The 13,704-nt window shown below is 35.7% G+C and overlaps 1 protein-coding gene across 1 annotated transcript in view; it reads right to left on the bottom strand.

The window, feature by feature from the left end:
* Positions 1–13,704, bottom strand: part of LOC103914987 (inactive N-acetylated-alpha-linked acidic dipeptidase-like protein 2) — a 149,483-nt gene that overhangs the window by 88,099 nt on the left and 47,680 nt on the right. The window contains exon 7 of the mRNA XM_009321731.1: positions 5,370–5,516. Coding sequence (XP_009320006.1) covers positions 5,370–5,516 — 147 coding nt within the window. The remainder of the gene's footprint in view (positions 1–5,369; positions 5,517–13,704) is intronic.

Below are 13,704 nucleotides of genomic sequence, written 5' to 3'. Positions count from 1 at the left end.
ACTCAAGTACTGACACACATTCTTAGCATAGCAGAATCTGTCTTCTCCTTTCCATGTTTGATGGGGCCACTAAAGAAGCAGGATTAGAGAACAGCCCTTAATTTTGCCTCAGAATTTCAGTGAGCCTGTGGAATCTGCCTCTCCTCCTCCACAAATAATACCCTATTTGAGTACACCAGCCTTAAACTGGTACCATAAGCATGCGGAAGCAGCCCTTATCAAAATATATCCCAGCACATTTAGCCCTTCTCAGTATGTACTGCCTGAAATCACTATCTCTATAACCAACAGCTCTGTAAACAGCTTACATTTAAAATTACATCTTTTCCATAGCAGGTGATGCTTCTATTGCATCTAAAAAGTAACGGGGCAAAAATACCCCTCAGATCCCCAAGAGATTTATTTTACTCTGCCTCTGTAGTAGAGGTAATCTATACTGCTGAATAAAGCTACAACTCCAGTATTAGCTCCCTGTGATGATTTTTATATTCCAAAGAACTTTTTGAAAAGTAATAGATAAAATTCCACAGCTGTACCAAGGTGAAACTTTCACACATTTTGATAAAATGATTACGACTTGAATACCTTGCTCTTTTAGAATCCTTCTCATATTTATGCTTCAAGCCTTTCATCAAGAGGTAGCATTGTTCCATTACACAAATGTGGAAAAAAATAGTAAGGAAAGACTAAACTGCGAAAAGAACCTAAACTTTTCGAGTGCGGTGGTTCGACCAGAAGTACAAACTGTTTCTCAGAAACACCACTTTGATTATGAAAGGTGCTTTACAGATTTGGATTAAATGTGCCTCATAGTACCACTGCTAAACTCCGTTGTAAAGCAAGAGAGAAACTAAGGTTTGGGGTTTTTTTAATAAGTAAAAAATTAAGTTTGTTTTTGCTTCTCTGAACATGAAATAATTTCCAGTCAAGTTTCAGAGGTATCAAACACTCACAAATTCAATTGACATTACTTATAATTGTGGAAACTCAGCATATTTAATGGCTGAAACACCTCAGCATGGTCCACTAGGACATGTCAAACAAAATTTTGAAGGATTTTAGTTTCAAGTGACTTTGATTATAAAGAAATGAACCTAGGAATCTGAGCAACAAGTTCTCTGCCTCTATACAGCCTTTCCACCCATTGCCTCAAAACCACATCAATTGTATCCACTTTCTGAAATAAATCATTCTATCATCACAAAACAGCTTCCCAAATTGTGTTAAACAGGATAACCCAGAGTATTCTGGATTCATGCATCTTTTCCATTCATGTCTCCAGTTATAGGATATTTCGTATTAGTTAACAAGTAAGCGTTCACTGTGACTAAAACCACTTTCTGTTAACACAGCCACAGATTTGAATAATGAGCCTTTTATTGCTGTAAAGGTTAAGTTTCAATAATTTTTAACACTTTTTTTGTATTTTGTAGAGGTCATTCACAAGGGCAGAGCTGAGTCTACAGTAAATGTTACCTCATACGGAAGAACAGAGTTATGAGCCACACAACAGAAATAAACCATTTAATACTAGAATTCCATTAACATGCAAATTTAAAGAGATGCCAAAAAGCAACAGAGAAGGATAAAAAAAGATGCATAAGGTAAGAGAAACAAGGTAAGCTATTAAGTGATAAAGCAGTATTTTCTATTACACAGGCACACAGTCAATGTATATCCATTCAGAAAGAACAAAGAATTCAAATAGAAACTGAATGCATGCTCTTCAGATCATACACCACCATATCCAGTGTTTTCAGTTATTCCTAATTTACAGTCAAGTAACCAAGAGCTGAGCTTCAGTCATGTTGCTTACAAAATAAAAACATCACAGCTGAAGAATTTACGTCTAAGACAATAAGCAGAATCATGATGAACAGTGATGTATCCAAAATCATAGCTTTGTCCTTTATATGCATGTAGTTTCTATCATTACAGAGGATATTTATGTATTACACCTGTTATACCATTTATTGGTTTGAAAATACATTGTCATACAAACATGACTAATATTTTCAAGGGCACAGAAATGGTCTAGTATTTTTGTGAAAAAAATTCATATGTGAAAAAAATTCATATGTGAAAAAACATTTTCACATATGAAAAAAAAAATCAGAATTTACTCACTTGCTCCAATTTGTTATTCCTGATGTACCAATGATCATACGATCGAGTAATTCCATTGATATCTAGCTCTTATTGCAGTACAGAGAGTAACAAAGACAAGTCTGTGATCTAAGACCTCTTACTTTATGCTGCTCTTTCTTGTTGATGTAAAGCTAAGCAAAGATGTTTCTAATGCTATTCTCCACTGAGGTGAGGACTAATAGACTTATAATCATGGGCTTTCAGTAGTAGGGAAAATCAGATTTGAAATCAACATTACTTCTCTCTCTGGAGGCTCTACATGGTCACTTGGATGTAAATTACTCATTAAGTTGAATAGCATGACTCCTCCTCAGAGAACCTGCAGTATTAGGAAAAGCTGATCAACTTTTCTCCTAATACATTACAAATCAGAATGTGACCCTCACGTGGAGGTAAAGCCAGTGCACCAGAGGTTAGGAGGAGAGGAAGGCTTTCTTCAGCAACTGCAAGAGAATCCTTGGAAATTGGGTTAATATTATGTTTTTTTCCACTTGGGAAATTCTTCCAAGTTTACTTCTTACTTGCAAACTAAAATGCTGCATATTTTCTGCTAGTAAATAAACGAGCTGCATTTCACTCAGTGCATTTTTATACTAGTGGTTGAATACTTAGAATGCACTTTACTAGCTCACAGATCTGACCACAGGCATTTGCCATGCAGATTTAACCTCCCTGAGGCTGTGGTTCGCTGTATTAGGTAATTTCAAGCAAGACAGTTTTACTTACCCTTCTGGTCTGAATGTTTCCTCTTACAACTTTTATTTCCTCTTATTTACTCCTCAGGTTCCTGCCAATGAAAAGCTTTTACAACCTTCTGTCTGAGGATTGGCGTTATACTTACTGTGTAAGAAATGCATTTCTAAAGCTGACCTGTAACTGTTGCTCTGTAGGCAGACTACAAGGCACAGGTCTTGAGCTTTTTTACTCTAAAACAGGTTTTTTTGAGTGTGGAATAGCATCAGTTTTATGTGACACTGCACGCTGTCTGACAGGTGGATAAAATAAACAGCTAATGTATATTCCAGAAGAAGAGAATTTCCCAAGTAGGTCACAGCAGTGAAAGAGACAGCCGAGGAAAGCAACCTGGTAAAATGGTAGTCTACAAAAGCACGTCAAAACATCTTATTTCTGAAATCTGTTTTCTGAAATCCAAATCTTGTTTTGCAATGAAGCTGACAAAGCTGAGGCATAGTTTAAAAAGCTGAATGGCTTGGAAACAAACAAGCAGAAATCCCTCCCTGCAACTCAACAGATTATTTTCAGCCACTTACCTGCACAAGAGAAATTCCTACAATGTTTATTAATATGGCTGTAAACCCAGAATAATTTCTGTCTGCCTTATAATAGTACTATCCCTGTTTGATACAATAAACAGAATCCTCAATAAACAACTGCAGTAAACAGTAAACAACAGACAGATTGCTTGTCTGGTAGAATATAGCAAACTAGGAGAGACAATGAGCCTATGTTTTGAAGGGCTGTTAATAATCAGTACAATAAATAACAAAAATATAGCAAAGAATTCAAATTTAATAATTCTGTGTAACTTCACTTTTTGGAAAAAATCCATCTTCTTCCCAACAGAAATTTACACATTTTGCTAAGCAGATTTATTTCTCGCATGAAATAGATGTCACGGGGTCAAGATCTCCTATGGTCTGAGAGGTGCAGTACATCAACTTCAAGACTGCAGATTACACTTATCACAAGTTTATTTCTAGGAAATAATTTTGCAAGAAGGACAAAAGCTGAGTTTTCAACAGAGAATCAAAGTTACTGTGTCATATTTAAGCAAATATGAAAATATTTTCTTTTATGATTTTAATTACATTGCCCAGTCATTCTGAGGGACAAAAATGCACATCTGCAAAGTTAACTGAACACGAAGAATAACTTTGGTAGGATTGAAATAGACAATAGCCAAGGGAACCTTCAGTGTTCATATTGTAAACGTTGCTGGGAAATACTTATTATTTTGATACACTGAAGTTTGCAGATTCTTCCTCATGCTCTATAGATCCTGTATACACAGATCAGGAATGAAAACTATGTGGAATAGCTGCTAAGTGACAACAGAAGTTTGCACTGGACCACAAGCCTGTCATAAACATTGCACTCACAGATCTTCTGCCTTCACATTTTCCTTGCAGCCTTTGCCTTATGTTTAATCTGAAATAGAATACTTTGCCTAATGGGTGCAGTGATGTTTAGAAACAGAAGTCTTCTTATTTATATAAATTCTTGACTTAATCTATTTCAATTTACACAACAATATCACAACAATGTTCCAATACTTGGCATATTTCTGTTTTGCTTTGCATTTTGTGAAATAGAAAGATATAAGCATGCAGTGCCAGAAAGTATTCCAGTTCAACTCAGCTTCACCTTTGTTCTTGAACTTAGAAAGATGTGCACATATGTAGACAAGCACAGTGCAAGAAGAGAAATGAGGGGAATATGAATTCAATGCATTGTTACCTTTACAAGAAAACACACACCTTTTCTCATGACCACTGTATCTTGAAATAACTGATGCCAGGCTTCCTGATCCTCAGCTGACCAACTGAGGGTAGGTTTGAGCTGTCCAGGTGCAAATATAACCTACAGTAGTGAAGGCTGACGAAGGACAAACATTCCTAACAGTTTATCTGTGTCCAATTCCAACCTGGTCTCCAAACAGCGTAACATACCTCTTCCTTCCACTTACCTTGCAGAGGACAATGGGCTGAAAAAGAACATGGTGTTTTGAAGACTCTAATCAAGCATACAGATCTTTACAACCGACATATATACTAAAGTCATATTTTGCCCACAGTATGAAAATGGATATAAAATTCATTTTGAAGGCTGTCTCATCCTACTGTGCAGGAAAAAAATACATATCAAAACTTGTCTCCTCTATGATGAAAGCAGTCTGAAAAGTTGGGTTAGATAGCATGTAACCTATAATACTAACAGCAATATTAACATTTTAAACATAATGTCCTCCAATTTTTTTTTGCTTTTGATTTGTTCTAAACATTTATCTGTTTGTTTGAATGCCATACCCCTATAAAATCAGTCACTTTGAAGCTCTGTGGTAATCCTCTGAAGACCTAAAAAACCGCACTTATAGGAGATAACTTTCCACTACAACACGCTTGTCATGTAAGAATATAACCTGAGAAAATCTAATTCTATCTTTCTGCTATTTTCAGTTTGTCCATTTTTATTTGTACTACCTCTGATGTTTTGATGTCCTCATAAGAAAACTGCGTGGCAGGTACTCCAAGATGGTTGATGAAATAATCTGAATCTCCCTGTATCTGCACAGAACTCACATTAGATGCTGGACATTTAGTCTTTTCCACACAGTTGAAGCTCTGGCTCTGAAAAACAAACACAAATCAAAATTCTACTTACTTACTTACTTGCTACCAGACTCTTAAAAACTCCTATCAGTATCTCATTCACACAGCATTCTTTGGGTCGAAGCATTTTAAAAACAGGCTGGAACTTACACTGGTGCAAACAGGTATTAGCTGATTCATACTTAGTAGTGAGTGATTCTACAAACCTTTCACCCCCTTATTGATATATACTGCAGTCTTTGGGATCGGACATAGCAGAGAATGAAGAGTGTGCTGCAACATGGTTGAGTCTTTCAAAGGACAATGAAAGTCATATCTAATTGAAATGGTAGGAGTGGCAAGAGAACAAGACTTTGGCAGGCACATGAAATGCCCCATACTGGGCGGGAGATTAGAGGTCATCATGGCGCCTTTTGGAAGCACGTTCTGAGATCTTTAATGGCTACTAAGGAATCAATTCTTTATTCAGTTAATAGCAAGCTCTCTAACAGAAAAAGCTGAATCAGATAATCATATTCAAGGTATCTATGGTCTATGAAATGCTGGCAATGTAAATAATTTGGTGCACTTGCAGAGTAGGGGTTAAGAATAAAAAAAGAATTAAAAGGCTAAAGATACATAAATACACATTTTCTGGGTAAATTGCTTAAAACAATTCTACTCAGTGACATGTTTGTATTTCTTTCACATAAGTATTTAATGGTGAAATCTTAGCAACAGAAATGTAATAAACAAGATGAAAACTGGAAAACAAGCCCAAGACTGAGTGCCACATATTAGTGTAGCTTTCAAATACATCAGGTAATTAAACACTTAATAAACAGTAGGCACAAAGGCTTTCAACATCTGTTATAGCAAATAAGCTGCTTAGGTTTCTATTTAAGATTGTTAAGAAGTTAAAGTACTAGAGATTATTTACATTTAGCTAACAGTTATTATAGTATAACAGAACTTCCTCAGAACTACCTACTAAATTACTAGCTTACTACAAGAACAGTGTAAGATTAGTTCTCCTTTAATACTAAAATACACCAGATTCTGTGTACTAAAGTTCCTGGGGTTAGCAGGAAAACGTTTTAAGAGTTAGAAAGAGACAAATCTTGGTATTTTTCCATATTTAAATTAGCATAATTATTGCTTCATAGTTTCACTTCAGTGCCATAGAGAATGCAATTGCATATTACTCAGTATAAACAAGGGCTGCAGATTCTCACAGAAAACTATTTTAAAATACCTTCAAGAAATAGCTTCCATTTCATAAGTATTTTTGAAAGGTGGTTGCATCACTCTTTTTTTGTTAAACGTTTCTGCTCCCACCATTCTTACATACATTCAGAGCTGTGCAAGGTCCAGCCAAAAAGACTGAGAGTTATAGTCAAAAAAGAAACAAAAGATCCTTTCTGTATGTGCAGTCCACCTCTAGTAAATACTATCGCCTTTAAAGATATCCATGGAGCAACATGACTTACAACAGCCAAAATCCTGGCTCTCCATAGCACAGTAAGGAAGAAGAATAATAAAAATTAAACATTAACGTAGCATTAATCTTAGGTGTCATTTGTAAGTCATAGTTGTTAAAACATTGCAGACAAAAGTTTAAATCAGCACTTTTGGGGGATTTTTTAGGTTTAGATTAAGAGATTTTTTTACGTTTTTAAACCTCAAGACTTCTCTTTAATCACAACTTTTGTTCCTGTGTTTCACTCCCCCTTCACACCATTCTTGAGAAGGTTTCAATCACATTGAGAAGACATTTAACAACATCATAGTGTGGCTGTTCAAAGACATACAAATTCACCTGCTATCTAAACAGTCTCAATAATGTCAGTAACCTTGCTTTTTAAAATCCAAAGCTACAACAGAAACAGCAGACGCCCGAACGATATACTCATTTCAAAAGGTGTTTTTAAATAATCACATTTTATCTTCTACAATCTTTCCCAGTCAAAACCATTGTATAGCACACATCCACACATAAAGGCATGTTTATAATTTTATGCATATATATATATGCACACAAAATCCATTCTTAAGTGATTGCTCCTTTCAGGAATTATAAGATGTTTAAGTATCACACAGCATATTACACTACAGTGTAGATTAGACTATCTCCTAACTTCCTCATACTGTCCAACACATTTGGTTAAGTTTCATAAATGATGAGTAGTCGGTTCTTCCTTTAATGCTTAAAAGTTTACTGAATGATGTGAAATACAGCTTTTGGGTTCAATAGGAAAATCTCTGAAATAAGCAAAAATACCAGAGTTACCTACCAAAGGAAATCACGAAGTTAAATGACCAAATTAATCCCAATAAAACTGTTGGGCAAAACAATTCAGTATCAGAAGAGACAAACAGCTGAAGAGTCACTGATCCATAAGCAAGCCACATACTACATGGAAGGATCTTGTCTTTCTAAAAAGACCTAATCCTAGCTCTCAGTAAACACAATGGCAGCAAAGCTCTTCAAGGCTAATGCTACTTGCATCTAACTCAGGTTAAGAATTTATGTAACTATGGTGCCTATCCGGAATTAATTTTCAAGAAGTAATCAATAGAAGGGATATCTTGAAACGTGGTAAGGACCATCAAAATCTTAATATATACCTCTGAGAGGGAAGGAAATGTTGCAGGGAACTGAATGTACATTTTTTTCCTTTTAAATCTACATCTTTATACCTTTCACTCTATTTAGCGAACATTAACCTTTCATCATCTCCTATGTATTCCTATCTAGAATTTGTTACAGGATTTTCAGAAAAGGAATACTGTAAGCTGCTGACTGGAGGTACAAGTGTGGACTTGGAATTTATACCTGGAATTCCCAATTGGAGAGGGGGTAATAGAGGGTAATAGAAGAGGAAAACAAGGTTTCATGCAATGAATAACGTTTCACGCAGCAAAAAATGCCAGAAATTTTTAATCTAATATGTGAGAAATCAACTGGTGTACCCGTACAAATGAAGTTCTAAGGCATTTTCCATTAGTGTCATCTCACCTATACCCCAAGTTGTTGGCTAAGTATCAGGAACATTAGAAAGCTGGATCATTATTGTCATCTACTAAGCAGATAAGGTTTCACAGAAAAGCAATCAAGGTTATAGATACTGCAGAGACACAGCTAATTAGCAGAGTATTTTGATATTGCTCCCCTTTCTGTATTGTTTCTAAGAGGTGAAAATGATGGTAGAGTCAGTTAATTCTGAATATACACCAACCCCCATTTCTGCTAGCACACCAGGAACCAAAAGAAGAGACGCCTGCCTTTTTCAGAAACCCAAGCCTGACTTTTAGACAGCATTCTGCCCCTCAGAAAACACTTTACTACATTCCATTTTAACTATTCAAAAAGAACCTGTTACTTTTTCCTCACTATAGCAACAATGAAATAATTGTTATGTATGAAAGTTTACCTATGGAATGCTTACAGATTCAGTTAAGAGTACAATGAGATACAGTACTTTTTGTTTTTTACATCACCATCCTTCATGGTATAGGATTTATATTTTTATGACAGCAATGTTCAATTCAATCATGCTAGCATCTTAAGAGTTTAATTGCTTTGTTCAGCTTTCACTGTTCTGACACACAAGCCCCTGATAATCACTAGTTCAACAATAAATATTTAACACTGCACTAATATGGGAGCATGCTTTATGTGCAAGATACTGTTCTCTTCCAATTTACTTTTATCGTTATGCAGACTCTACAACATCAGCATTCTTCAAGTCTTTGGCAATGACTGCAAACTTCATGTAGTGTGTTTTGCATTCATTAAACAAACAAAATGTTTCCCAAAATCAATGGACTTTAAAATAAAGAATAATAATGGCCTACAATGACTAAAACTTTCCAATCAATGAAGTGTTGTTAAACTAAGAGGCAAGCTTTTAACTTAGTCAATGCAAGAACAGCCCACCATACAGCATGCCACATGTTTCACATACAATAACAAATCAAAGCAAATAAGAAGTTGAAGGAATCAGCAAAGCAAGCCTCTTCCTCCACCCCTGTCTTACAGTTATAAGAAAAGAAATTGAGGAACAATTTCCTAGAGTAAGATACAAAAATGAGATAGTCTTAGCATGCAGAAGAATGATGGCAGGCAAGGGAATGATGGGAGATGGGATGGGAGCAATTAGGTGGTGGGACATTTTAGGCTGTCTGCTTGCCTAAATACAGGTGTCTAATGCCATTTGAGATGTTGCGAGGCATTCACACAGACTTAAAGCAAGACAAGGGGAAAGTTGTATCTTACTGGATTAGCATCTGTAGGAAGGAAGTATATCAAACCTCAAATGGGATTAAACTTTTTTGTTTATATGACTGAACGGAGTTCCTTTATTTATACAGATTTGCTTGTCAATGTCCAGGCAGCTCAGCCTTGTATTTATTATTATTGTTTTGCAGGTAAAACTAACATCAATTAAGTCTAATATCAACTGCATTTATAGCATTAAACCTAGCAGCTAGACACATAACTGAAGCCATACCTACAAATACCTGTTTATAGGACCATGACCCACAAATACCGGCTATGTTAGTAGTTGCTGCTTTCATTTCCTTCCCTCCTCATCCTTACCCTAGAAGAACCATCCCAAATCTTTGTTCAATCTTTCAGCATTGAAGACACTACTGTTTCTGACACAGAAATTAACTTCAAAGTCCACTTAGATCTATCAGCTGGAAATATTGTTCTTGTATGATGTGAAACACTATCCTACCAAAATGTACAAGCACTGTCACAAGTTTCTTTCAATATGCACCAGTCAGGGAAACCAGGAAAAGATCGTCTCCCAAAATTGTAACTGCAATTTATGACAAGCAGGACAGCTTCCATGCTTGGCAGCAGAATGCCTGATCCTTACTGCAAGCCAAGTAGGCACCAATGCAGAACAGAGATGAAAGACTGAGTGAAAAACATTACTGCTGCTAGGAAATGAAGGTCACTCCTAAGAAAAATACTACTAGGGGATGTGGACCACAGAATTGACTGGGGTGGGGGTGCAGATCACACCAATGCCAGTGTCCAGAAACACAGGATTTAAAAGCATTTTAAAGTTCTTCAATGCCAAATAATCTGTCAATCATCATGTAATAGCAACTGTGTATCACTTTGGCTTTCCGCTTTCCCTTTAATTATTTTTTTACCCACCAACTCATCTGCTGTTCTAGTATGTTTAAATCTGAAGTGGTGTCATTTACCAAAAAACCCTCTTTATAACATGACAAATTTGATTAATTTTAATTCTGATAATCCACAGAATCTTCCCTTTCATATATGCAAAAACAATTTCTGAGTTCCCAGTTTGGAAAAAAGTTTAATTGCTATGCATTACTTCACCAGTTGCAGTCACATCCTACTTAACAATCCTTTAAACATTAGCTTTTATGTAGGAAAAAAAAAAAAAAATTAAAATCTTTAAAAATGCATCTAGAATAAATTATCAGCAACACAGTCCGTAAGAACTAACTCCCTCTTGTAGAGCAGACAAACTACATTTCTTCAGCTGGTTCGTCTTACAGTAAAACACTCATAATAGCACTATTTAGATCACTCAGTTGCTCAGGCTGGTCTCCACTGTGTCAATCAAGCCCTCCCTTTAGACTGGAAGGAAATCAAGCCATGTGGTTAGACAGTAATCAAGGAGTGGTTCATGTCAGTGCAAGGATGCGCATGCTATTCGTAACTGAATAATTTTATTTCTCTGGAGTTCATTTTGGTTTTCAGCATCATGTTACAGGTTTATATTACAAATTTGAGAAAACAAAGAGTACCATATGGCCCATTAAATAAATTTAATTTGGATTAATGTCATAAAATAGACCTGACATATCTAAAGTATAATCAAGTGGTACTTCACTGCAGACCTTATTCTACCACTAATTAGAGCTAATCATTCATAGGTACCTTTTGCTGCAATGTTAAGATCCTGGTATAAATAAAAGCCTGTATTAAAAAAAAAAATAATTATTGGGCATTTCTACAGTTCACCTTCCACCTGGAGACATGTACCTGTCTGTTAGTTCTGGTTACCTTCCTTCCTTCCTTTATGTGACTCCAGCTGAAGTTAAAACCTTAGTAGCTTTTGAAAATGTATTAAAATGTCTAAGTAGTTTTCAACAGGACAAATAAAGAATGACCAATTATTCTTACAATGTGTCCGTGACCCCAGCTTCAGAACTACAGCAAGGAAGCTTATTCTTCATGATTAATCAATCTCTATTTCTTGAGCTGAATCGCCACCTGTGTTAGTAACTGGTGCAAGGCAAACGCATTCAAGAAGCAGAAGCATGGTAAGACCATATAGAGGAAATAAAATTATCTAAACAAAGAGCTACAGAATTTATTAAATTAATCACAGACCATGTAAAAATGCAGAAAGCAACAGATTAGCATCTTTATTACTGCAAATGTGTTATGCTAAATCATCATCAACAGGTAGGAAAGGCCAGAGAAGCTGCATATCAAAGGATTCACAAGTATATATCTCTCATCCATAAAAACCTGCTACACTGACAAACAAATCATTAGAGGAAGAAGGTTTGACAGCTCTTAAAAAAAATATTATTAGCTGTTTGCTTGCCCTGACTACCAAAATCTACTGAAAAAAATCATGGAGTTTCTAGGAATTATATTAATTCTATGGCAAACATACTCCTCTGTTTTATCCCATCTGATTATCTGGTTTGGCAATAAACATCCTGCTTTGCTCTGTGGCTTTGCTGATTGATCATATATGTCATTATTAATGCAAATCAGCTGTTTATAAAATTATGAGAGAGATTTAATACAGCACTTTCCCTATGGACCTCAAAGTACTTTTGAAATCAACTAAAGGCAAGCCAGGTACCTAATATTTCAGTCTTACCTAGCATCACAGAGCAAAACAACTAAATAGAAATTAAATGCATGGCATTTCCCAAATTCTGAGCCTTATCAAGCTGTCATAATTCAAGTATATACATAAAAATAATTCTAAATTATATCCACTCATTCTTTCTCTGCATGAGAAAAAGAAAAGAAAATCTAAATGTGCTGATGATAATTGATATTCTATACACAGAGAATAGTTGTGGTTTAAATAGCCTAAACATTACACGCCACTACTGTGATGTGTTTGCCTATTTACACACCTGATTACCTCCACTATTTTAGGGACATAATAAAAATATTAAAAAAGGGATGGGCAGACTATAATGTTCTACTATAGACAGTAATATTGTAAAAAGCTGTCATTTCAATGCTTGTGCATGTCTTTTACATCTATTTTGGCCATGACAGCAAAGTTCAAAAAGCATGTACAACTCAGATTCACAATGATCTCTGACTTCTTGATGTTGTATGAGACATTGAAACACAACTGAACAGCTTCATCTGATAATACTTATTCTACCTGTTAGCACATTTTAGTCAACATTTATAACAAAGTAAAGTACAAACACTGAAAAAAATCATCACTTTGTAGACCAAGCCTGTAAGTGTTCAGAGTAACATAAATATGATTAAAACTACACCAAGAAATCTTCTGAGGTGGAGTGACCGAAGCCTGCTGCTTTTAATTAATTTTATATTTAGAATAACATAATTAATTAAAAAGGAATAAAATGTTGGATCCTTAGTTTCTCAGCAATTATTTCCTTCCAGCTTATATATATTTTCATCTAAACATGTATGAAGCTTTACTGAAAATACCTAAAATCTGAATGTTATTAATTGACCTTTAAGGGCAACATGAAGACTCCTAGTGAAGTAGCACTGCAAGATCAGTCACAGAAAAGATGCATTTAACTCAGAAATTTTCCCTAGTTTTGGTTCTTCAGTACTATCACAGTAAAACAAGAGATGTTCCTTGTACACACACACACACATTTCATTCAGAGAACTATCTTGGCATTAGGGAAAAACAGCTCCCACAAGAACTAGTGTTTATTTGAAGACATCAGGGACAAAGAATTCAGCATCATCTTAAATTCTTCTGATACCCACCACAGTGCAGGTGATTCTCAAACCGATCACTACAGCTCTCAGGGATCACCATTAGCCCCTTAGAAATTGCCCTACAATGTACTCTGTGTTGGACTTCAGTAAGACCTCTGACACTGTCTCCCACAGCATCCTCCTAGAGAAGCTGGCGGCTCACGGCTTAGACAGGTGTACTCTGCGCTGGGTCAAAAACTGACTGGACGGCCGGGCCCGGAGAGT

This window comes from Pygoscelis adeliae, unplaced genomic scaffold, assembly GCF_000699105.1.
Source record: "Pygoscelis adeliae isolate BGI_AS28 unplaced genomic scaffold, ASM69910v1 Scaffold223, whole genome shotgun sequence".
NCBI classification, from domain to species: domain Eukaryota; kingdom Metazoa; phylum Chordata; class Aves; order Sphenisciformes; family Spheniscidae; genus Pygoscelis; species Pygoscelis adeliae.
This window is presented reverse-complemented; position numbering and strand designations above follow the sequence as displayed.